Raw genomic sequence first — 22,669 nt, 5'->3', positions numbered from 1 at the left:
CTGCTGTCACGTGACTAAGCTGGTGTGGATGGTTTTGGGAAAGTGTGTGACTCTAACTTGGAAACTGTGTATACGCCTATTTAGGTTTACATTATTTCTCAAATACCCCTCCTGTCTGCTTTATTGGTTTTCAGTCATCTCTCATTGCAAGTAGTGCATGGAATTTTTTAAATGTATTTAAAAATACATTTAAAATCTGGCACTGTTGTCAGATTTCTCATTTAGTGACATGAAATCTGACTACCATTAGAATTTTAAAGTCTGGAAAATTTCCCTAGAAATAGCACAAAAATTTGGTAGAATGTTCTTGAAGAAACCCAAATCAGGCTAACATAGTTGAAAATGCTCCAATGAAACTTCAAAAGGAAGAACATCTCCCAGATGGTTAATCCAAGATTCTCTGTCTCTTAACTGCGATCTGATTTTCTAGATTCTTGTGTAAAGTATGCTCAAATTCCAAACAACAGGGGATTTTGGACAGTGCTTTTAATGGCCAGTGATCCCAGCAGGTCTGTGGAGGTGCAGGGCAGCACTCAGGCCTTGCTCAGTTTCTTCTTGATGAAGTAGCTCACCAGCCGCTGCGGCCTCTGCTGGTACTCGGTGAGCACATTGTGAGGGCTGCTGATCTGGTCCCCTTCCAGGCGGTTCAGGAGGGTGACACACACCACAGCCGCTGCAAAGGGAAAAGACTACATCAAGGCAAGGTGCCGGGGGTCTAACAGTTCACAGGGATGGAATGAAGGACCCATGAGCTCTGAGGAGCAGCCTCTCCGCCTCCTCAGGAAACCAGGCTGCCCATGCAGTCAGGGGAGGCCAGAGGATGCAGCGCGGGAGGGAAAGGCGCTGGTCCAGGAGCTCGGAAGGCTCCTCCTTCTCTGACACCACCCCGCCCTGTCCCTCCCTTATTCTTGTGCCTCTCCTTCTAAAAGGAATTCCCCATTCCAGGACCAGCTCAGGGCTGCAAGCACCACCTTGAAAGGCACATTTTAGGTGAGGTGACAAGGGGATTCTGCAGAGCTGTGAGTTGGCCTTCAAGCGTGGCTAGTACCTTGAGGGTAGATGAACCACAATTCAGAAAGTCAAAGCACTTTGAAAGCCGAGTTTTTTATAGAGCGGGTGGCAGGTAGCCTTATGGGGCAGCAAAACCTTTTTGTCATTTTTCCTACACAAGGACACTGAGAATCCTGCATTTTGTCAAAGGACATTGAACACAGGGCTGTGGGGATGACATGTATGTTCAGAAAGTGACTTGGGGGGCAGGGGAGACAGAAGCCAGAAATGGGTACCGGGGTGCCCCAGGAGGAGGGGCCCCAGTGAGGGGCTCCAGGAGAGCAGAAGTGAAGGAGGGATGCTGAGGCTCATCGAGAGCCACCTACCTTGGAGGCCGCAGGCGCTGCACATGGCGGCAAACACCGAGGACTCCATCTCAATGTTGCGGACGCCGGCTGCATAGGCCGCCTCCAGATATGCCTGCTTGTCCTTCTCCGTGTAGGAGCAGAGAGCCCCATCCAGACGGCCTTGCCCTGAGGCACACATGGAGACATGAGAACCACATGCATGTAAGAAGCTCCTACAACACATCAGCGCCACGATGCCCAGAAGGTCACAGGGACAAGCAAGACCCATCCAGGTCCTGCCTAGGTCCACTCAAATGGGTCATTATGGCCACCATGGGAGAGGTGCAACTGAGACAGCAGCTTGGCACGTAGAAATCCCAGCTCACAGTGAGAAGGCAGGATCAGGGAACGGACCAGGGTTCCCTGGCTGAAGGATGCCTCCTGGTATCCACGGCCTCACCTTCATAGAAGTCCAAGGTACACATGGTGTTCCCCACCACTGCGGTGAACTCGTTCAGCTCTGCAGAACACAGCAACAGCTCCTGCACCAGCTTCTTGTTCAGGTCCGTTTTCCGGATGACCCGCTTCCCCAGCACAATCTGCTCAAACTCTGCCTTGAAGCAGGTATCCACTGCCTGCTCTGTTATGACCACGGTACCGGGTTCCAGACCTGAGGAAAAAAGCAGATTATCAAGATATGCAGAGTGTAAAACAAAAAAAATAAAAGCGGGGCAGCCAGGGAGCACACAGCAGAGCACGTAGAGGAAAGAAGCAGATCCACCCACACATCCAAACACGAAGCATCCAGTACTGTTCTCAAATACACAGTGACCCATTTTCCCATTCAACTTTTTTTTAAGCTATGAAAGTAATTAATGCATGATCATTATGGACACTATGGAAGAGAAAGGCACAAAGAAAAAAATAGAGGGCTGGGCGCGGTGGCTCACGCCTGTAATCATAAGCACTTTGGGAGGCCAAGGCAAGTAGATCACCTGAGGTCAGGAGCTCAAGACCAGCCTGGCCAACATGGTGAGACCCCATCTCTAGTAAAAATACAAAAATTAGCCAGGCAATGTGCTAGGTATCTGTAATCCCAGCTACTTGGGAGGCTGAGGCAGAAGAATCACTTGAACCCAGGAGGCAGAGGTTGCAGTGAGCCAAGATTACGCCACTGCACTCCAGCATGGGCAAAAAGAGCAAACTCCACCTCAAAAAAAAAAAAAAAGAAAAAAAGAAAAACGGCCAGGAACCTTCGGGTACTTTGTCCCATGTTTCTTGCTTCCGTTCATTGCGATTTCCCACTGTCATCTGTCACTAAACCGTATACCATGATGTGTTTTATTGATCCCTGTTTCATACCTTGTTAATATTTAAGATTTCAGGCAAATACTTGAAAAGTAAACCAGCAAAAGGCGGACTGGAACAGTATAATGAAGTCCCACACCCTAAACCCAGGTGAACTATGACCAACTCCTGACCTACTTGGCCTTCCTCTCAGATTGATGCATTATGAGGGTCCAGTTTCTGTGTTCTGGGCATGCCTTCCTGGAGTAGTTTCCTGCTTGTAGGGACACTACTCTGCTCCTTATTCTTTGTGTTACAATAATTTTTAGATGGGATTTGACCATTGTTATGGACCAGGACTGAATGTTGGCTTCCCCCTCAAAATTCATAGGCTGAAATCCTAACCCCAAAGGTGATGGTTTTAGGCAGCAGGGCCTTTGGGAGGTGATTAGGTCATGAGGGTGGAGCCTGCATGAGTGGGATTAATGCCCTTATAAAAGGGACCCCAGAGAGCTGCCTGCCCCTTCTGCCATGTGAGGACACAAGGAGAAAACAGAGCTCTAAGAATCCGAAAGTTAGCCCTCACCAGACACCAAATTTGCTGGCTCCTGGACCTTGAACTTCGCAGCCTCCAGACTATGAGAGATCAATTCCTGTTGTTTATAAGCCACCTAGTCAATGGCATCTTGTCTATCAACCTGCAGGGACTACGATAACTATGATCCGTTTCTGATACTTATTTTAATGCAAAATCGGTTTTCCTAAACATGTGGGAGGGAACAAGAAGTCAGATCTTTTCCAGAGCTCCCAAGTCAGTTGTTTTCATGAAACATTAAAAAACACGGCCGACTGCAAAGACCTTTGCTTCGCTCCCCACATGTATCTGAACTCCTCTTTCCCTTGCTACTCCTGCAGCTGTTCTGGGCAATTCAGAGTCTCCTTGCAACAGCTTCTCCCAGCACCGGGGCTGGAGCTAGAGGAGAGCGTGGCTGATGCCTTGGCGAACCCACAGGGCCTGGAGTGTTCAAGCCCCTTGGAATTCCAGCATCACTCACATTGGGACGCACAGGCCCCCGCCAGTGTCAGCTGCCATCTTCACCATGTCCCCTGCACCTTCCTAGGAGCGCCTGGAACTCTTGTTCTCAGGTCTGTCCACTGCCCTGAGCTTCCCCCTGAGCAGCTGCCAACACAACCCAGATCTTAAGGTTTTTTGTCCCCACTCATTCATACTTTGGGTTTGTGAAGATAGCGCATCACCTTTTATAATCAACTATGTCCAGAGGTTTTTGGTTTTCGTCCCTAGTTGCTCTTTCCATTTTTATAGAGCAATTGAAGAAAATTCAAAATCTATACTACTCCCTCCAGAATTATCTGATCACTGTTTTAAAAATCACTCTAGAGCAAGAACTCAAGAACCATTTGCTAGAGTTCCTGGCAGAGGCCAGCATGCTATGCACAGCTGTTAGTGTCAGGAGGGCGGCACTGGAGACTAAGTCTGCAGGACCGAGACAGCTCATGGCTGTTGGTGTGTTGTCCTAGGGACAATTTCACTGACCTTGGAATTACAGTCACACAAACACAGATTGTATGCATCAATCTCTCTATATAATAAAAAGAAAAGAGACAAGATAACATATTCAAAAGATTTGGGTCTAAAGCAAGTCCCCTTTCAAAGTCAGGACACTTAAATTCTAGAATTGCTGCAAATCCTAGATAGTCCAGGCCCTAGACAGCCTGGAACAAGTACACACAGGCCTAGCCAGCAGCATCAAAGCTCAACTTTCTCTAGGGCATGTGCAGGCTTCCTCCCTGAGCTCCGAACACCTGGATGGGAACAGGAATCGCTAGAACCCAGTTTTTAGCAGAAAGAATGGCACAGGGTTGGAACCCCAGAAAGCAAGACCACTTATTTAAAACAAATCTGCCTAACAGACAATTCAACAACTTGTTAGCTTTTGCTTTCTTGTTAAATCTCATTCTTTCTTTGCCATCATTGTGGGGTTTTTTTGTTTGTTTGTTGTTGTTGTTTTTGAGATGGAGTCTCACTCTGTCGCCAGGCTGGAGTACAATGGTGCGATCTCGGCTCACTGAAACCTCAGCCTCCTGGGTTCAAGCGATTCTCCTGCCTCAGCCTCCCAAGTAGCTGCAGCTATAGACATGCACCACCACGCCCAGCTAATTTTTTGTATTTTAGTAGAAATGGGGTTTCACCATGTTGGCCAGGATGGTCTCGATCTCCTGACCTTGTGATCCACCCACCTCAGCCTCCCAAAGTGCTGTGATTACAGGTGTGAGCCGCCACCATGCCCGGTCAACCATCTTTGTTTTTTAAAACATGTTGAGGACAGGGACATTTTAAGCTAATTTAAGGACACTTATCTGAGGTTTGTACTGCACCTCTCTCTTCCCCCCTTTGATTTTCCTGTGGCTTTTCTCATAAGGTGCTTCAAATCCCTGCAGGATTAGGGAGGAGGAAAAGTAAGCAAAGGAAAGGAGAGAATGGAGAAGAAGGCGAATTAGAAAGAATAAGAGAGAATCAAGCAGACAAGAAGGCACAAATTGTGTAATCCCAAAAGGATGAGTTTCCCCCATATGCATAGTGTGGTGCCCTTCTGCTGCCTAGCTCTGGGGTGTGGGTTGGGAGAACGGGTTGGACAAAAACAACAAAACAAGCTTCTTTTCACACCTCCTGTTAACAAGCTTTCCTTGAACAAAGCCAAGAAAGGAACTCTTTGTCTCTAATCCCACACCACATAGAAGCTGCCTCGGCATGCCCCAGTCCTTCATCCATTCACAGGGCAAGAGGCCCCTCTGCAGACCTTACCTATCCCACCAGAAGTGCCAATGCGGATGATAGTGACGTTGGAGCACCGGGCATAGTACAGCAGCTTTATGAGCTCATGCAACATGATTGAGATAGAAGGAATGCCCATACCATGCTGGAACCAAGGAGAAACACCCGTGTTAAGCCAAGGTTGTGACTTTGTCAATGTTCTGGTTGACGTTTCAAGGGATGTAATTCAATCTAACATGCCCATTGTCATAGTGATGGAAGATAAACTTCTTAAATATACATTTAAGTAGTAGTAACACTTTGGGAAACTTTAAAGTGTATGCAAAGCTGTCAAAAACAAAACCCCATTTGATTGACACAATTTGTCAAATAGGTAACAGCTGAGGACCCAGGGGCTCCGCAGGGAAGAAGCAGTCTGCTATTGCCAGGTAACAAACAGCTCCTTCTAGCATTTGAATCCCTGCATAAATACCCACCCTATTCCCCCACACCCCGCCACAGGTTAAAGTTTTGTCTCCTTTCTCTTTTCTCCCTACACCCTCTGCTTCAGCCAAACTAAGTAATCAGCTGGTTCCTCAGCCCACTGGACACAGGATGCCTTGCTGATCTTGTACTTCTGCCTGTGCCTTTTCCTCTCTTTGGGGTCTCTGCATACCTCCTCCTCCTGCTCTCCTCTTCAGAGCACTCCCCCTAGTGTCACATCTTCCGTGATGCCTCTCCCCGGATGGCCTCAGCACTTTCCAGGGGCTGTTCCTGTGGCAGAGCCACACAGTGGAGGCATCCCTGCTAGAATCGGTCACAGAGCCTTACACACAGGAAAGGCTTGCACAGATTATCAGCAGCTGAATAATGCCTTGGTTCCCCGATGTGTTCTAGCTGGTTGACATAGCTAGAGTCCTCAGCTGACTGGAGAGGTAGGGGTGCACGTCTCAGCAAAAGGGGTTCCCTCTCCTTACTCTGCAGCTGTTCATTTGTATTGCTCCTGACAAAGAAAATCAAAACTGAAAAATGAAAAGACTTCTATGGTAGAATCTGGAGATTTCTGTGTTCACCATGCTCATTGCTTAAATCAAAATGTGTTTTGAAGTAACTCACTGTGAGGTGGCAGAGGGGATTAGAGGCCTGATACTTTGAGGCTCTCCTTCCATCCTGCTCCAGGCAGGGTACCCCCTACTGTCCCTCCTCTATACCCCAAGCACTCTAACTCCCTGCACCTGCCACCCTCACACTGTGTAGACACACAGCTTTGTATTTGCATTTGTGTACTTAGTCTCCCCTGGAGACTGAGCCTCAAGGGCAATAGCCTGGGTTCAATAATCTCTGAATCCCAGCTACTGTGGGCTTACCCTGCTCTCAGCCATTTACAGTAAACAGGTATTAGGGGACCAGCTGTCTGTGTGTGCAGAGGGGTGGGGCACAGGGGCTTGCAGAGCCTAGAGACTGAGCACAAGGGAGGGCAGGTACTCACACTGACAGACAGCACCGGTCCTACTTTATACATGGCATAGCGGTCAGTCCCCGCACAGATGTTGGGATAGTCTCTACCTGGGCAGTCAAGGCCCAGCTCTGCACCAACGCACCTGATGAAGGCTTTCATCCGGGAGGGACTTCCGCCAACACACACAAACTGCAGCCAGAGAAGAGAGACCCCTATTAGTGCACTGTCTATAGCAGAGGTCCTCAAGTGGGGCCCCTAGACCAGCAACATCAGTATCACCAAGGAACTTGCTAAAAATATAAGTTCACTGGCCTCACCAGGTCCTGCTGAATCTAAGGGGCCCAGTAATCTGCTTTAACAAGCCCTCCTGGTGAGTGCTCAGGGTGGGCGGCCAAGCATCAAAAGGCAGTCAGCTCCACAAACACAGGAATCCAGACCCTTGCTCTCTCTGAGGAGGTAATTCCAGGTCCTGTGCATCCTCAGCCTCCCTCAGTCATGTAGAAGGCGGCTTGTGGAGACAGCCTGGGTTTGAAACAGAGGGATCAACTCCTCACTGTTCCTCTGTGTTACCAGGGCCCCACAAAACGGGCTACTGATCACTCTCTCACCTGGTTACCTGAGTGCCAAATGGCCAATGCTTGGGAAGAGCCAGCCAAAGCCTAGAAGAGGCTCAGAAGTGATAGCTATTCTGGGTGGGTCTCTCTCAGAGAAGTAAAACCTTTAATTTGCAGAACGTCATGTAAGAAAATGTTGGTTTTGAAAAAAAAATTGTTTTATGTGAGTAAGTTTTTAAAGAGTTTGAAGATGGCTGGGCACGGTGGCTCACACCTATAATCCTAGCACTTTGGGAGTGGGCAGGCAGATCACCTGTGGTCAGGAGATCCAGACCAGCCTGCCCAACATGGTGAAACCCCATCTCTACTAAAAAATACAAAAATTAGCTGGGCATGGTGTCATGTGCCTATAATCCCAACTACTCAGGAGGCTGAGGCAGGAGAATTGCTTGAACCCGGGAAGGGGAGGTTGCAGTGAGCTGAGAGCACACCACTGTATCCAGCCTGGGCAGTGAGAGTCCAGCTCAAAAAATTAAAAAAAAAAAAAAAAAAAGTTTGAAGATAAAAGAAAATAATTAGGCCAGGCGCGGTGGCTCAAGCCTGTAATCCCAGCACTTTGGGAGGCCGAGATGGGCGGATCACAAGGTCAGGAGATCGAGACCATCCTGGCTAACACGGTGAAACCCTGTCTCTACTAAAAAAATACAAAAAACTAGCCGGGTGTGGTGGTGGGTGCCTGTAGTCCCAGCTACTCGGGAGGCTGAGGCAGGAGAATGGCATAAACCCAGGAGGCGGAGCTTGCAGTGAGCTGAGATCGGGCCACTGCACTCCAGCCTGGGTGACAGAGCGAGACTCCGTCTCAAAAAAAAATAATAATTATTATTCTCTACACATAAAAAAGAAAATTCCATAGCCTGGAATAAAAATCACTGTGGAGGCCGGGCGCGGTGGCTCAAGCCTGTAATCCCAGCACTTTGGGAGGCGGAGACGGGCGGATCACAAGGTCAGGAGATCGAGACCATCCTGGCTAACATGGTGAAACCCCGTTTCTACTAAAAAACATACAAAAAATTAGCCGGGCGAGGTGGCGGGCACCTGTAGTCCCAGCTACTCGGGAGGCTGAGGCAGGAGAATGGCGTAAACCTGGGAGGCGGAGCTTGCAGTGAGTTGGGATCCGGTCACTGTACTCCAGCCTGGGCCACAGAGTGAGACTCCGTCTCAAAAAAAAAAAAAAAATCACTGTAGATTAACTTAATAGGATGAATGAAAATGTAATGAATTAAAAGCACATGGAAAGTTGTCCACAATTGGAAACCAACACTATCAAAGAAAGGATGATTGATAAGACATAACACCATTGTTTAATTATGATCCCATGTAGCAGCACTGGATTCCAGGGTCCTGGCATATTTTGATTTTTAATTCTATATGTCAGTTCATCTTTACCCATTAGACATTTCAAAGTCCTATGTTAAGATAAATCTGAACTAAGCAACTTAAGACTTTGTAGAAAAAATTAACTGGAAGCTGCATGAAGCAAAAGAAGACATTAAAGGCAATCAACTAAACAGAATATCAATATGTATCTTATATTACAAACAAGATACAATGACCTTTATTTACTATCCTTTGCTTCCCTAGGAAATTTTTTCATCTTTCTCTTCTCTCAATGAAGCATTAGGAAGTTTATTTTATATATTGTTTCAAATACATAGGCATGCCCCATGTAACGATGTTTTGGTAAGCAAAGAATCACATATACACAATGGTGGTCCCAGAAAATTACATAATATCATGATTTTACTGTAGCTTTTCTATGTTTGGATATGTATAGATACACAAATGCTTATCACTGTGTTACAACTGTCTACAGTATTCAGGACACTCACATGCTATAGAGGTTTGTAGCCTAGGGGCATATGGCCCAGGCAAGTAGTAGGCTCCACCACCTAGGTTTGTGTGATTACGCTCTATGTTGTCCACACAACAATGAAAGACCTAAGGCTGCATTTCTCAGACCGTATTTCCAGCGTTAAGCAATGCGGGACTGCTCTAAATTTGCAAGAGGTGAATTAGGGAACAATTTGGCACTACTTAGGAAAGTTTTACTTGGTGGTTCACATATTTGAAAGTTAAAAATTTGCAAAACTTTGGTAAACATTATGTCTGCATAAACCTGTTAGCTGTGGCCTCTCCAGCATTTGTGGGTTGGTCTACCTGTATAATATAGGGGGAGGTTGATCTTAAGACAAATTCCAAGGTGTCAACACCTGGCCTCTTACCTTCACATCTCCAAACAAGGCTGGGAAATTGTGTCTGCTAGTGGTGAGATTGAAATGATAGAGAATATCTTCTTTCATTTTTGCTATGTTTGGATTTAAAAGTCTGACGGGGCAATCACTGTTAAAAAACAAGAAAGTGGAAGGCTTATAGAACATCAGTGCCCATTATCACAGAAATGCCCTATGTCACACACGAGGCTCATGGTGGGAGAGGCTCATGGTGGGAGAAGGATAGGGCCAACCCTGGAAATAAGACAACCCTAACATTGCCAAGGTCCCCACTTCCCTCCCCTCTGTTCTTCCCCCTTCTCCCTCCTTTTAACCCCTGTTGCTCTCACGGCTCTGTTTGGAGGGCAATATGGATGAAATCAGAAGAGCACTCAAAAGTACACAGATGGAAATGTTCAATCTACCCATACAAGGAGTAGGGAGTATAGCCAGTTGCTCCTCTAATCAAGTTCATTCAATGTATAAACTTGACTTTATTTTAAAACTACTATGTTTACCATAGGAAATATGAACAGAAATAAAAACAAACTCTAATCCTACCTCCCAGAGATAACTTTTCCAATCTGCATACCTTCAATTTGTTTTTGTTCTGTTTTGTTTGTTACACTAGCTACGTCTACTCAGTACAATATCCAATAGGAGTGACACGATAAGACATCTGTTTATCTGCTAGAAAATGTACATGTGGCTTATGCTGGTCTAGAGCAAGCATCAGCAAGCTTTTCTTCATAAAAGGCCAGGCAATAAATACGTGTGGTTTTGTAGGCTGCATGGTTTCTGCTACTTCTCAAGTCCACCGTAGGCATGTGAAAGCAACTACAGATAACACACAAATGAGTGAGTGTGGCTGTGTTCCAATAAAACCTTCCTTACAAAACAAATGCCCCAGGTCTAGATGAGTCCATCTCAAGCCTGTCAAAGTCTCCTAGAGCCAGCCTCAAACATACCTCCTTCAACAATGTACGCCTTCCGAGTCCTAGAGATGGGCAGGCTCCCTTACAGGAAACTGAGGCAGACGTGGGACCCTGATGTCAGAGCAATTGGAGACCTCTTTTTCTTCCTTCTGAGTCTGACTTTCTGCCCTGAACCCCCTGGTCATGTCTCCTCCTCAATCTAACTCATGAGAAAAGAAAAAGATACAAGAGAGGCAGGGTCTCAGCTGCCACGGATTTGGAAAATAACTGTGACATAAGGGATGTAGCCCCTTCACAGACATTGTCCATTCTCTCCCCGCACGATGCTTGCTATACCTTATCTGTATTCTAACACTGATATACACAATTAATGTAATAACTTTACCTCCAGCAACAAAAACTTCTGGAGGCCATGACCACATCTTATTTATCTCTGAATCCCACGAAACATACTGCAGACAAGCAAAACAAGATTGAGATGGACCCATCCTATTTTATTTATTTTATCATTTTATCAAATCCCTATTTCTATCTGGCACTCATCAACAGCAGACACCCAGGCTGCAAACACACTGATGGCCTACACCTGACCACTTCCTCCTTTTTTCATGCCCGTCAAATGTTCCTTCCTGTCAGTTCCCCTAGAGTGGGGCCCAGGTGTGCTCACACCTGAACATTTCCAAAAGGCTGATATAGAAAACGTAAGTACAAAAGGTTATACACAGAGACAGGGAGATCTTTGTATAAAGGGGCAGGGGGCTAGGTGATGGCTTCCTGTAAGGGCAGGCAGAGACTGTGCTAACTACACCAGCGAATCTGCTGAAAACCCTGCTCAGGAAGGCACAGCCTGCCTGAAGCACAGAGCCACACCCACCTGCGCCTAAGCCCACCTCTTCCTAACAAGCTGTGGGGCAGTCTCCAGAATCAGGGTTCATTCTACTCTGGGATGTGGGGCAAGGCCATTTTTCAAGGGACCAAATCCAGAATCACGTGTGGTAAGGACCATCCTTGAACTTTTCTCAGAAAGCCTTTTTGATCTCCAGGCCAATCTGAAATTCTGACAATCCGCACACCCCACAGTATTTTAGGATCCTTTAGTGACAACTATTTTTCATGTAAGTAACATTTTCATTCTCCTTCTTCAGGATGTTAGGAATACACAGAGTACAACATAGAAGGGCTAAGAGTCATGCTTCAAAATAACAAAACAGGATGTGATTAAGCACCTTGTCACATATTTCAAAATAAAATACTTTTCTCCTTGATTCTGAGAAATGAAGAAGAAGGAAATAGGGTGTAACTGTGAAGACAGGCAATGATTTTAAAACATGAAAATGTGGCCAGGTGCAGTGGCTCACTGCTGTAATCCCAGTACTATAGGAGGCCAACAGGCCAACACGGGTGGATCACTTGAGCCCAGGAGTTAGAGACCAGCCAGGGCAACATGGTGAAACCCTGACTCTACAGAAAATGCAAAAATTAGCCAGGCATGGTGGCATGCACCTGTAGTCCCAGCTCCCTGGGAAGCTGATGTGGGAGGATCACCTGAGCCCAAGAGGTTGAGGCTGCAGGGAGACATGATCATACCACTGCACTCCAGCCTGGGTAACAGAGTAAGACTCTGTCTAAAAATACAAATAAATAAAAATAAAAAAAGGAAATTTAACATGTGTCATAATGAACCAGTAGATGCCCCAATTTATTTTTTGAAGGATTTTAAAAGAACAAGTCAGAGACATACTACTTGAAAAAAAATATTTCTCTAGTCTACACATAATTTCAAGTGACTTTATTCTGCTTTATTCTATCACTTTATTCATCTAGCAAATATTCATTGAGCATCTACTATGTAAAAGAAATATGTGAGATGAAAGAAATGAAAACTGTCTGGGCGCAGTGGCTCATGCCTGTAATCCCAGCAATTTGGGAGGCTGAGGTGGGCAGATCGCTTGAGCCCAGGAGTTTGAGATCAGCTTGGACAACACAGTGAAACCCCGTCTCTATGAAAAATACAAAAATTGGCCGGGCGCGGTGGCTCAAGCCTGTAATCCCAGCACTTTGGGAGGCCGAGACGGGTGGATCACGAGGTCAGGAGATCGAGACCATCCTGATCTACACGGTGAAACCCCGTCTCTACTAAAAAATACAAAAAAAAAACTAGCCGGGCGAGATGGCAGGCGCCTGTAGTCCCAGCTACTCGGGAGGCTGAGGCAGGAGAATGGCGTGAACCTGGGAGGCGGAGTTTGCAGTGAGCCGAGATCGCGCCACTGCACTCCAGCCTGGGCGACAGAGCTAGACTCCATCTCAAAAAAAAAAAAAAAAAAGAAAAATACAAAAATTGGCCAGGTGTGGTGGTGCATGCCTGTAGTCCCAGCTACTCAGGAGGCTGAGGTGAGAGGATCACTTGAGCCCAGGAGGCAGAGGTTGCAGTGAGCTGAGATCACACCACAGCACTCCAGCCTGGGTAACAGGGCGAAACCCTGTCTCAACAAAAGAAAAAAAGGAGATCAGGCGCGGTGGCTCACGCCTGTAATCCCAGCACTTTGGGAGGCCCAGGCAGGCAGATCACAAGGTCAGGAGATCAAGACCACCCTGGCTCACACTGTGAAACCCCGTCTCTACTAAAAATACAAAAAATTAGCCAGGGGTGGTGGCAGGTGCCTGTAGTCCCAGCTATCTGGGAGGCTGAGGCAGGGGAATGGTGTGACCTGGGAGGCAGAGCTTGCAGTGAGCCCAGATCGCGCCACTGCACTCCAGCCTGAGCAATACGGCAAGACTCTGCCTCAAAAAAAAAAAAAAAAAAAAAAACAAAGAAGAAAAAGAAAGAAATGAAAACTGGCTTCTGATTCCAGGAGTTTATCAGCAGGGAAAAGAAAGCAGGATCAACCTTTATATAAACTTGCCCAAATAGCTTAGGACAGGCACATGTGTAGACAAGAAGAGAATGAGACGGGGGAGACACAGGGGCCTGGGGTACTGGGGAAGGGGAAGAGGGAGGGCTCTAGAAAATGCTGGCTGAATCTCGCACCAGTCAAGCATCCTATGCTGAGTGTACTGAACATAAAGATGAGTACGATCCAGTTCCACTCATGGAAGGCTTTTGACTTGAGATAGAAATGAAATTATTAATAGCTAGCACATATCAATTCATTTAGTATTCTCAGTATAAACTAAGTACCATCAGTAACCCCATTCAAAGTCCAAGGTCACATCCTTCCTAAGAGGCTGTACCCCTGAGCTCTACACCTTTCAGCAAGTGGAACAAGGTTAGCAAATAGCTGATGATAAAACAAGGGAGGGTAAAATAATTACTAAAGAGAGGGAAGGGGAGGAAGCCCGCATTGAGTTGCTTGGCACTTGGTGTGCTGGCTCTGTTTTCTCCAGCCATCATTTCCACCACTCCTCTCCACCCCCACCAGCCTCCTGCTGGGCCTCAACCTCAAGCCATGAGCAGGAGGAGGGAAGAGGGGAGCTCCAGAAACTGGGGACAAGGCATTTTTGGCTGTCAATGACTGAAAGTACCAGGAATACTATTAGTTCAATTAAAAAATAGTCACTGAGGCAGGGCACAGTGGCTCACGCCTGTAATCCCAGCACTTTGGGAGACTGAGGTGGGTGGATCACTTGAGGTCAGGAGTTCGAGACCAGCCTGGCCAACATGGTGAAACCCTATCTCTACTAAAAATACAAAATTTGCCAAGCGTGCTGGCTTGCACCTGTAATCCCAGCTACCTGGGAGGCGGAGGCACCAGAATCACTTGAAACCGGGAAGGTTGCAGTGAGCCGAGACTGCACCACTAACTGCACTCTAGCCTGGGGAACAAGAACAAAACTCCGTCTCAAAAAAAAAAAAAAAAAAAAATTACTGCAGGGAGTGTCCACAGGCACCAGAAACTCCAAAATGGACACTGGGACTTCTGGGGAATAGAGGAGGAGAGGGGTCTTGTCCATATGGAATTATGACCTGGGTATGCAGCTGTCACATGTAAGACTTCAGAGAGGTCTCAGGGAAGTTACAGAGGAACAAAGGACCAGGAGTCCAGAGCAAGGATGGCCAGAGGTCACCACAATCCTGGGTGATGCCAAGGTCAGAGGCCACCGGGACTGGGGAGAGGCCATGGCGGCAGGACAGAAGGCCTGCCCAGGTAACCCCAGCAGAGGTGGGAGACAACTGGGTGGGAGGGGGGGTGAGAAAATAAGAATAATCAGTGGATTACAGTTCACATAGGAATCAGAATGAAGACAAGAAATTCTTGCTTTTCTAGCAATGCCTAAACACAAGCGGTATCATGCGAAGCATACCAGAAGTATGACAAACTGCAAAGAAATAAGAAGGCATTTAAGATTCAGAACCAAGGCAGAGCTGAGTGATAAGCAGGGGACTGTGGTTAAGAAAAGTGGCACATAGAGGAAAAACCTACTAGACAGAGATTTGAGCAGGGACTTGCCTGGTTTTCTGAAACAACATGTCCTAAGAATCAAGAGCTGAGGCCCCAGCGCCCGACCCCAGAGTTCTTTAACCATCTAATTTACGAACCTCCTGAGTCATTAATCCCTCCAGGCCTCAGTCTCTTTCACAAGCATCAAATGTGTTAATATATGTCAAGTCCTTAGAAAAATGTGTGGCACACGTATGCTCTATGAACAACCCAACCCAACCCAACCCAATTGGAATGAAATGGAATCTTACTTGTTACTTTCAGGTTCCTCTGCATTGGCTCCTGTGGCTGCCATTCTGTCAACTGAGGCAAGACCCTAAGGAAAAAAAATCACAGAATGGAGTGAATCCACTCAGTAGAAACCAAGGTTGTACAGAGCCCCACTAATATGTAGAAAGTCAGTGCAATGAAGTGGAATTCCTTACACACCTGATGTAAGTGTGTGAACTGTGTGAGAAACAGAGAGGAGAATGTGTATGTGTGTTTATACTAGTTTCAGAGAAGAGGTGGTGAAAATGTGCCAATAGTCTACGTGGACAGGCACCTCACATATCCCCAGAACTTGTCCCCTTTATGCCTGTAAACCCAGCACTATGGGAGGCCGAGGCAGGTGGAGGTCAGGAGTTCAAGACCAGCCTGTCCAATATAGTGAAACACAGTCTCTACTAATAAATACAAAAATTAGCCGGGTGTGGTAGCAGGTGCCGGTAATCCCAGCTACTCTCAGGAGACTGAGGCAGGAGAACCGCTTGAACCAGGGAGGCAGAGGTTGCAGAGTAAGACTTCATCTCAAAAAACAAAACAAAACAAAAACCTGTCCCTTATTCCCAATTTCCCAGCCCAGCAAGTCAAGACTCACTGACCCAACACACCACACCTCTCTGCCTCCCTTTTCTTCTTTCTTTTCTTTTTTTTTTTTTTTGAGACAGAGTCTTGCTCTGTCGCTCGGGCTGGAGTGCAGTGGCCGGATCTCAGCTCACTGCAAGCTCCGCCTCCCGGGTTCACGCCATTCTCCTGCCTCAGCCTCCCGAGTAGCTGGGACTACAGGCGCCAGCCACCTCGCCTGGCTAGCTTTTTGTATTTTTTTTAGTAGAGACGGGGTTTCACCGTGTTAGCCAGGATGGTCTCGAACTCCTGACCTCGTGATCCGCCCATCTCGGCCTCCCAAAGTGCTGGGATTACAGGCTTGAGCCACCGCGCCCGGCCCCCTTTTCTTTTTTCAATAGAGATGGAGTCACCCAGGCTGGAGTGCAGTGGTGCCATCTCGGCTCACTGCAACCTCCGCCTCCTGGGTTCAAGCAATTCTTCTGCCTCAGCCTCCCGAGTAGCTCAGACTACAGACACCCACCACCACATTCAGCTAATTTTTGTATTTTTATTAGAGATGGGGTTTCACCATGTTGGCCTGGCTGTTCTTGAACTGCTGACCTCAGGTAATCCACCCACCTTGGCCTCCCAAAGTGCTGGGATTACAGGTGTGAGCCACTGTGCCCAGCCTCTGCCTCACTTTTCTAGAATCTCAGATGCTCTTCTCTAGCTTTCAAGGACAGCCAGGAGAGTGGGAGGAATTGGGTCAAAGGTGAGGAAAAGGTACCAGCTCCAGGTGGGACAGTGGGGACAGGGGACCACCACAGGAGGCAGAGGGACTGAGGCTGACCTGAGTCAACTCACAGCCCCGCCTCCACTGCAAAGCCCCATGAAGGAAAACATGGCGTACCTGCAGTTATTCTAGTAGGGCTCATTAGTCAGAAATCCCCAAGACCACTTCCCTGTGTGAAGAAGGGCAGGGTTTTGCCAGAGCTCTTAGAAGGAGGGTGAGACTCACGTTTTGAACTCAGTTAATAAAGCAACAAAGCCCTGAATGCCCTGTAATGGCCAGGCCCCCAAATCCCCGGAAAGCCTTGCAGAGTGGACAGAATTCATGGCGAGAGGAGAGTGAAGCACTGAGTCTACGGGATGATCCAAGGCTCATAAAGATACCAGTAGGAGTTGTGAAGTGAAGCCGCTTTCCTGAGGTCAAGCCAGTTGTTTCCAGGATGCGGTTCTCACCTTCGTAACTCAGCAGTCTCTTGTCACCAAGCTAAAACCCAAAAGGTCCCTTTTTGGACAATGGGATTTATTATTACCATAATATAGTGATCATTCCCAGCAAATCTTGAATGCCAGGGAAAATTATACTTGTTGGGTGTGGAGCAAAAATGTTCCCTCCAATTGCTGCCTTAAATCTCTCCACCAGGCTTTCATTTTCCCTTAGCATTTACACAACACTTCTTTGGAAAGGCTACTGCAGTCCAGCTAAGGAGAGCTAAGAAGGGGAATAAGGTGTGATGTTGCTGATTTGTTTTTTTTAATTCAACACTTTATTTTTCATGTTTTAGAAACAGGGGCCATGCACAGTGGCCCACGCCCCTAATCCCAGCACTTTGGGAGGCCAAGCCTGGCAGATCACTTGAGGTCAGGAGTTCAAGACCAGCCTGGCCAACATGGTGAAACTCCATCTCTACTAAAAATGCAAAAAAAGTTGCTGGGTGTGGTGGCGCACGCCTGGAATCCCAGCTACTCAGGAGGCTGAGGCAGGAGAATCGCTTGAACCCAGGAGACGAAGGTTGCAGTGAGTCAAGATCATGCCACTGTACTCCAGCCTGGTGAAAGAGCAAGACTGCCTCAAAAAAAAAAAGAAAGAAAGAAAGAAACAGGGTTTCACTCTGTTACCCAGGCTGGAGTGGAGTGGTGCAATCACAGCTCACTGCCGCCTCAAATCACTGGGCTCAAGTAATCCTCCCACCTCAGCCTCCAAGTAGCTGGAATTATAGGCATGAGTCACAACACCAGTGTAAAGGGTATGAGTTTTAAAAGAGGTATCACGCCTTGGTCCCCGGTTCACCAGGGGCCAAATGAAGGACAGTGTAGGGATGAAGCTTCATGAATAAGCAGAGCTACCTCTCCCTACATGTGTGGAAGGAGGGAGGAGCCAGAGCAGTGCTTCTCATCAAAAGGCCCTACAAGAGGATCCTGGGGCGTTGGCATCTGGCCATGATTTCAGACTTTCTTCAGGATCCATTAAGCAGACCTACTCACTGAGGGAAAAAGTAGGGTTTAGGGTCAGGCAGAGAGTCCTGGTCCCCAGGGCCAGTTTCTGTTGGGCAGGAGCATTCCCTCGTAAGAGCGGCTCCTCTGAAGAACATGCCCTCTTACAACCTCCCCCCAAACTCTGTCCCCTCCAGGATGCTATTTTTGTCTTTAGGGGTAGGGAGCTAATGAGAGGGAGCAGCCCCCCAGTGAACTGGGAAGGGAAAGAGCTAAGAAGTGAGCTCCCTTGGGCTAACAGCTGAGAACATCCCACTGAATCAGAGACTGCTGAGTGGCTCCTGGAAAGCTCTCCCGAGAGAATCCAACCCCGTTTGTAGAAAAGGAAACTCAACCAAAGACAGAACTTCCTGTCTGGCCTTGCAGAGTAAGGATGTTTCTCTCCAGGCTCGGTTGCTTTTCTTTACTCTGAACCAGAGAAACCAAGGCCACATCAGCGGAGAAATCAGCTCCCTTGTCCAGTCATTGCCTTCGACTGGCTCCTTCCTAGTGGGCTCCAGGGCCTGCCTCATTCTCTCTTTCCCCTTGCAATCTTAGTACCTGTAGCATCCCCCCTCCTGGGTGTGAGAGACCCAAGAGCTACCTTCTGTCCACTTTTCAGTCCTGCACTCAGGGAGGCTCTATTTAACCACACCCACGTAGGCAGAGAAATTTGCAGATATCTGCAATGCTCCAGTTGAAAAGACTCTGGTGTTGAGGAAGATGTCAGACTGGGCTGATTTTTAGAAAACCATTCTCCTAACATTGTACCACAATGTTCTCCAACTTCTGTAAGGAAATGAAATTCAGTTTCTCAACAAGTCTTCTCTCACCGCTCTAGAAAGTCATGCTCTTCACTCCCCTCCCCACATAACAAGAGAGTTTTGCTGGTTTTACCTGGGCTGCAAATTCTACCTCCCAAGGAAATCCTAAACCTGGCTCAGGATTTGGCTCCCTGAGGAGGAGCCTTTTCAGTGATTACCTGGGGTTCCCCTACCTATTACCAGCCAGATCCAGCTTACTAAAAAAAAAAAAAAAAAAACTGAAGATGTTTTTACTTTTTTTTTTTTTTTTTACTTTTAACCCATTAAACTCAAATCAAATTGGTAAGTTACTTGCATAAATAGCTTAGTTTGTAAACATTTAAAATACTTTCTTGAATGAACATATTTCAAACGCAAATGTGTGAGAGAGAGAAGAAGGAAGAAGAATGTTTGGTGTTTATCTTTAGGGAAGAGGAAAACCTAGTTTCTGTTATATATTTGATTTTTGGGTCTTGTTTTGTTTTGTTACAATAAGTTTGCATTAATTTTAAGATAAGGTCAACAAAAGTCCACTTTGACAAAAAGCCCATATAAAGAAAAACTAATTTGTCCTTCTTAAATGAAATATGAATGCCCACCAGTGCTGAAAGTATTGGAACCAAGAATAAAATGTGTGCTTGATAAACCTGTGTTGAATTAAAACAGTCTGCGGTGATGAGGTTTAATGCAGAGGACCAGAAGGTCTGGGTGGCCTCTGAAGAAAGAAATAATGTAAGAGTGGCTGAGAAGTGGGGAAAGCTTGGGCCAAAATGCAGATGGCAAACAAACTGAAAGGCGGAAGAGACAAAGGCCTGCCCTGGGAATGGCTCAGCAGAGGTCGTAAAAACCCAGAGTAAGACATTCTGTCTGTTCAAGGAAGTCACAAAGTTTTTTAAAGGCCCGCGGTTAGAGCCAATGAATGGAACCACTGGTCTTTTCAACCCAGAAGACCCCAGGAAGGTAGAAAATGAGCCAAGGAAAGGCCAGGCAGGGGATGTTGGGGAAAGGAAACAGGGATGGAGAATCAGAGACGGAAGTGCAGAGACAGGTCACCCAGGCGCCTGGAAACTGCCTCCATGGCCTTCACGGGAAACGGCCTCTTTCTACTCCGGATCCCAGACTGTGCTTCTTTGAAACTGACCGTCAGAGAACAGCGGCTGGTGGCGGACAGACGTCTGCAGTGGGAGCCGCAGTGGGAGGGCCTCCAGGCGTTCCAGGCAGAGGCAGGAAGACTGCCGGCGAGTCACCCGCGACCGCGAGTCACCTCTCCAAGCCCTGAACTGGGACAGGAGTCGAGAAGTGTCGACGAGCTGCGGAGTTCCTTGCTTCTCTTGGCCCTGTCAGGTCCAAGAACAGGTTGCCATATAAAAGAATCGTAAAGCAACCCCCTTCCCCATGCAAATTATGTCATATAACGCATATGACTGTAAAGTTTCTCTGCGGAGCTGCCAGATAACTCGATGCCAATATCATACGTGGTAACATTTTGTTAAATGTTGACCCGATGGACACTTGACTCCATCTTAACTCTGAGGGCTCGCGTAACAATTATCCTCCAAATGAAATTTTACCCCCCTCTACCTTTAAAAGGCGGTGGGGACCAAAACATCACTTGGTCACTGAAGTCACCAATTCCTTCCTCTTATCTGGGGCTCCCAGCACAGTTTTAGGGGTTCCGGCACTTCCCGCCCGGGTTTGGGCAGCGAGAAGCGCCCGCCAGCGCCCTGCGGGACCTGACTCTGCCGGCTCTGCCTCCACCCTCGCAGCACCTCGGCCTGGTGGGCTCCCCGCCCGGAGCCCCGCGCGCTCGGTCGCCGGGACGTGGCAGAGGCGGGCACGGGGTGGATCCGAAGAAGCGCATCCCGCCCGCGCGCTTCCCCCCACCCATGCCCACCTGCCCCGCACACATCGGCCCCAGAACCTCCCGGCCGCGCACACGCCTCCCCGCGCAGCCGTCCCGGGTTGCTCTCTGCTCCTTCTCGCAGCTGACAGCCAAGGTGCGCCTGAGCCTCCGTCACCGCCCCTACAGGTAAGTGGGCAAGTCGCCAAGGCAGGGGACTGGCCAACCTCCTGGGAAGAGAGAACGGCGGGAGCCGGGCCGCGGCGAACTCACCGCTCGGTCTGCGCAGAGACCCGCTACACTCGCTGCGCCATCCTCGCACGGCGACACCGGCGACAAACACTATGCTCCAGAGCAGGTCGAAGGGGCAGCTCTCGGGAGGCTCGCGGACGACGGGGCGAGGGTCTGTGCGCTGGAGCACTCGAATGAAGGAACCGCTTGCGAGGTGAATCTCACGGGGAGTCTGCGAGCGCCCCGCCCTACCCTGGGGTTACCGCTTGGCTCAGGCCCCGCCTGCTCTGGGCCGGCGGACTCAGCTGACCGCACCCTGGGCCACCCGCTGACAAGCCCCGCCCGCCCCCACCTTCCTTCGCTCCTCCGGCCCCGCCCACCCACACCACCCCACACCTCCCACCCTCTTCCCGCCTAGGTTCCGGGAGCCTCAGCCCTCAATTGCTTCTACCCTCTGCGGAGCAGTTGGGCAATTGTCAAAAACCAGCAGCCAGTTCTGTTACTCATTAAACCGCCCCTACTATAGAGAAAATCTCCTTACCCACGTGATCCTAGCCTGGGGCGGAGGAAACCCGGCTAGAAGCGGCTCTAGGAGGAACCCAAGGTCACGCCGCCAGGCAGGATCCCGGGTCTGTCTGTCTGGAGGTGGCCCCGCGGCTGGGGCCAGGGGAGACAAATGCCAGCGTGGGACCAGCCCTGGCCCGGTGGTCGGGGATATGGAGCTGGCACTGTCACCGTGTGTACCCTCTATCTCTCTGGACGGCCTCCGCTTCCCCCGCTGAGAGTTTCTCTGGAACCTTCCTGATCCTGGGAGTTCCCCAGCTGGGGCAAAGCCAGGAGCTCGCCCGAGGAAGGGAAGTGACTCATTAATTTAGAGTCGCAGCTAAGTGGCAGACCTACCTCACACCGGCGCTGCACTCTGACCCCCAGCGGCCAGACCCGCCTCTCCCGGGCCGGTGCCCACTCTTCCTCTAAGACGTCTTTCCTGGTCTCCTGGTCCTCTCCCTGCTTCCCGAACGCGCACTCTGGTGAGAGCACAGAGCCTGGGAAAGAAGACGACCTAGCGGCCCGGGCAGCCCAGCACATCTGTTACTTGCTTCCTAAAGGGAACTCCAGTTCCTGAGAAAACATGGGGTTGGACCAGGAGAGGTGGCTTACGCCCCTAATCCTAGCATTTTGGAAGGCCGAGGCGGATGGATCACCTGAGGTCAGGAGTTCAAGAGCAGCCTCCCCAACATGGTGAAACCCTGTCTCTACGAAAAATACAAAAATTAGCCGGAAGTGGTGGCATGTGCCTGTAATCCAAGCTACTAGGGAGGCTTGGTTGAACCCAGCAGAGGATGCAGTGAGCCGAGATCGCACCATTGCACACCATACTGGGTGATAAGGGTGAAACTCCGTCAGGAAGGAAGGAAGGAAGGAGGGAGGGAGGGAGGGAGGAAGGAAGGAAGGAAGGAAAACATGGGGTTGACAGCTATGGCCTGTAAGCCCCCATGCCCCGGAGATTACGTTTTCCTTCATTTCCAAGAGGCTGCACATGAGCTGGGAAATCAAACCAATACCAAAGACTTCCTGTGTCAAAAGACAAAATTATAACCAATTTAGTTTAAAGATCTCAGTTGGCTTTATTTTTGGTTCTAGGCTCTGGCAGTGCGTCATTACATAGAACAGAATA

At 48.5% G+C, this 22,669-nt stretch overlaps 1 protein-coding gene across 2 annotated transcripts; it reads right to left on the bottom strand.

The window, feature by feature from the left end:
* Positions 1-471: 471 nt before the first annotated feature.
* Positions 472-21,309, bottom strand: UPP1 (uridine phosphorylase 1). Of its 2 annotated transcripts, XM_026456392.2 has the most exons (9): positions 21,037-21,309; positions 20,065-20,260; positions 15,306-15,370; positions 9,693-9,810; positions 6,887-7,045; positions 5,449-5,563; positions 1,798-2,007; positions 1,377-1,523; positions 472-673 (listed from the first exon to the last, which is right to left on the bottom strand). In XM_026456392.2, exons 3-9 carry the CDS (start codon positions 15,347-15,349, stop codon positions 534-536), a joined length of 933 nt encoding a protein of 310 aa, XP_026312177.1. In that variant the 5' UTR covers positions 15,350-15,370; positions 20,065-20,260; positions 21,037-21,309; the 3' UTR covers positions 472-533. The 2 variants fall into 2 exon arrangements, with proteins under 2 accessions (XP_026312177.1, XP_023082168.1); XM_023226400.2 differs by lacking the exons at positions 5,449-5,563; positions 6,887-7,045; positions 9,693-9,810 and having other exon boundaries at positions 21,037-21,289.
* Positions 21,310-22,669: the final 1,360 nt, after the last annotated feature.

This window comes from Piliocolobus tephrosceles, chromosome 8 (assembly GCF_002776525.5).
Source record: "Piliocolobus tephrosceles isolate RC106 chromosome 8, ASM277652v3, whole genome shotgun sequence".
Classification (NCBI taxonomy): Eukaryota; Metazoa; Chordata; class Mammalia; order Primates; family Cercopithecidae; genus Piliocolobus; species Piliocolobus tephrosceles.
This window is presented reverse-complemented; position numbering and strand designations above follow the sequence as displayed.

Coding starts and splice junctions, on each gene's coding strand:
- UPP1 (XM_026456392.2), bottom strand. CDS start 15,349: ATGGCAGCCACAGGAGCCAATGCAGAGGAACCTGAAAGTAACAA. Junction 5,564..6,886: donor GACCGGTGCTGTCTGTCAGT/GTGAGTACCTGC, acceptor CCTTGGTTCCAG/CATGGTATGGGCATTCCTTC. Junction 674..1,376: donor CAGCGCCTGCGGCCTCCAAG/GTAGGTGGCTCT, acceptor TTCCCTTTGCAG/CGGCTGTGGTGTGTGTCACC.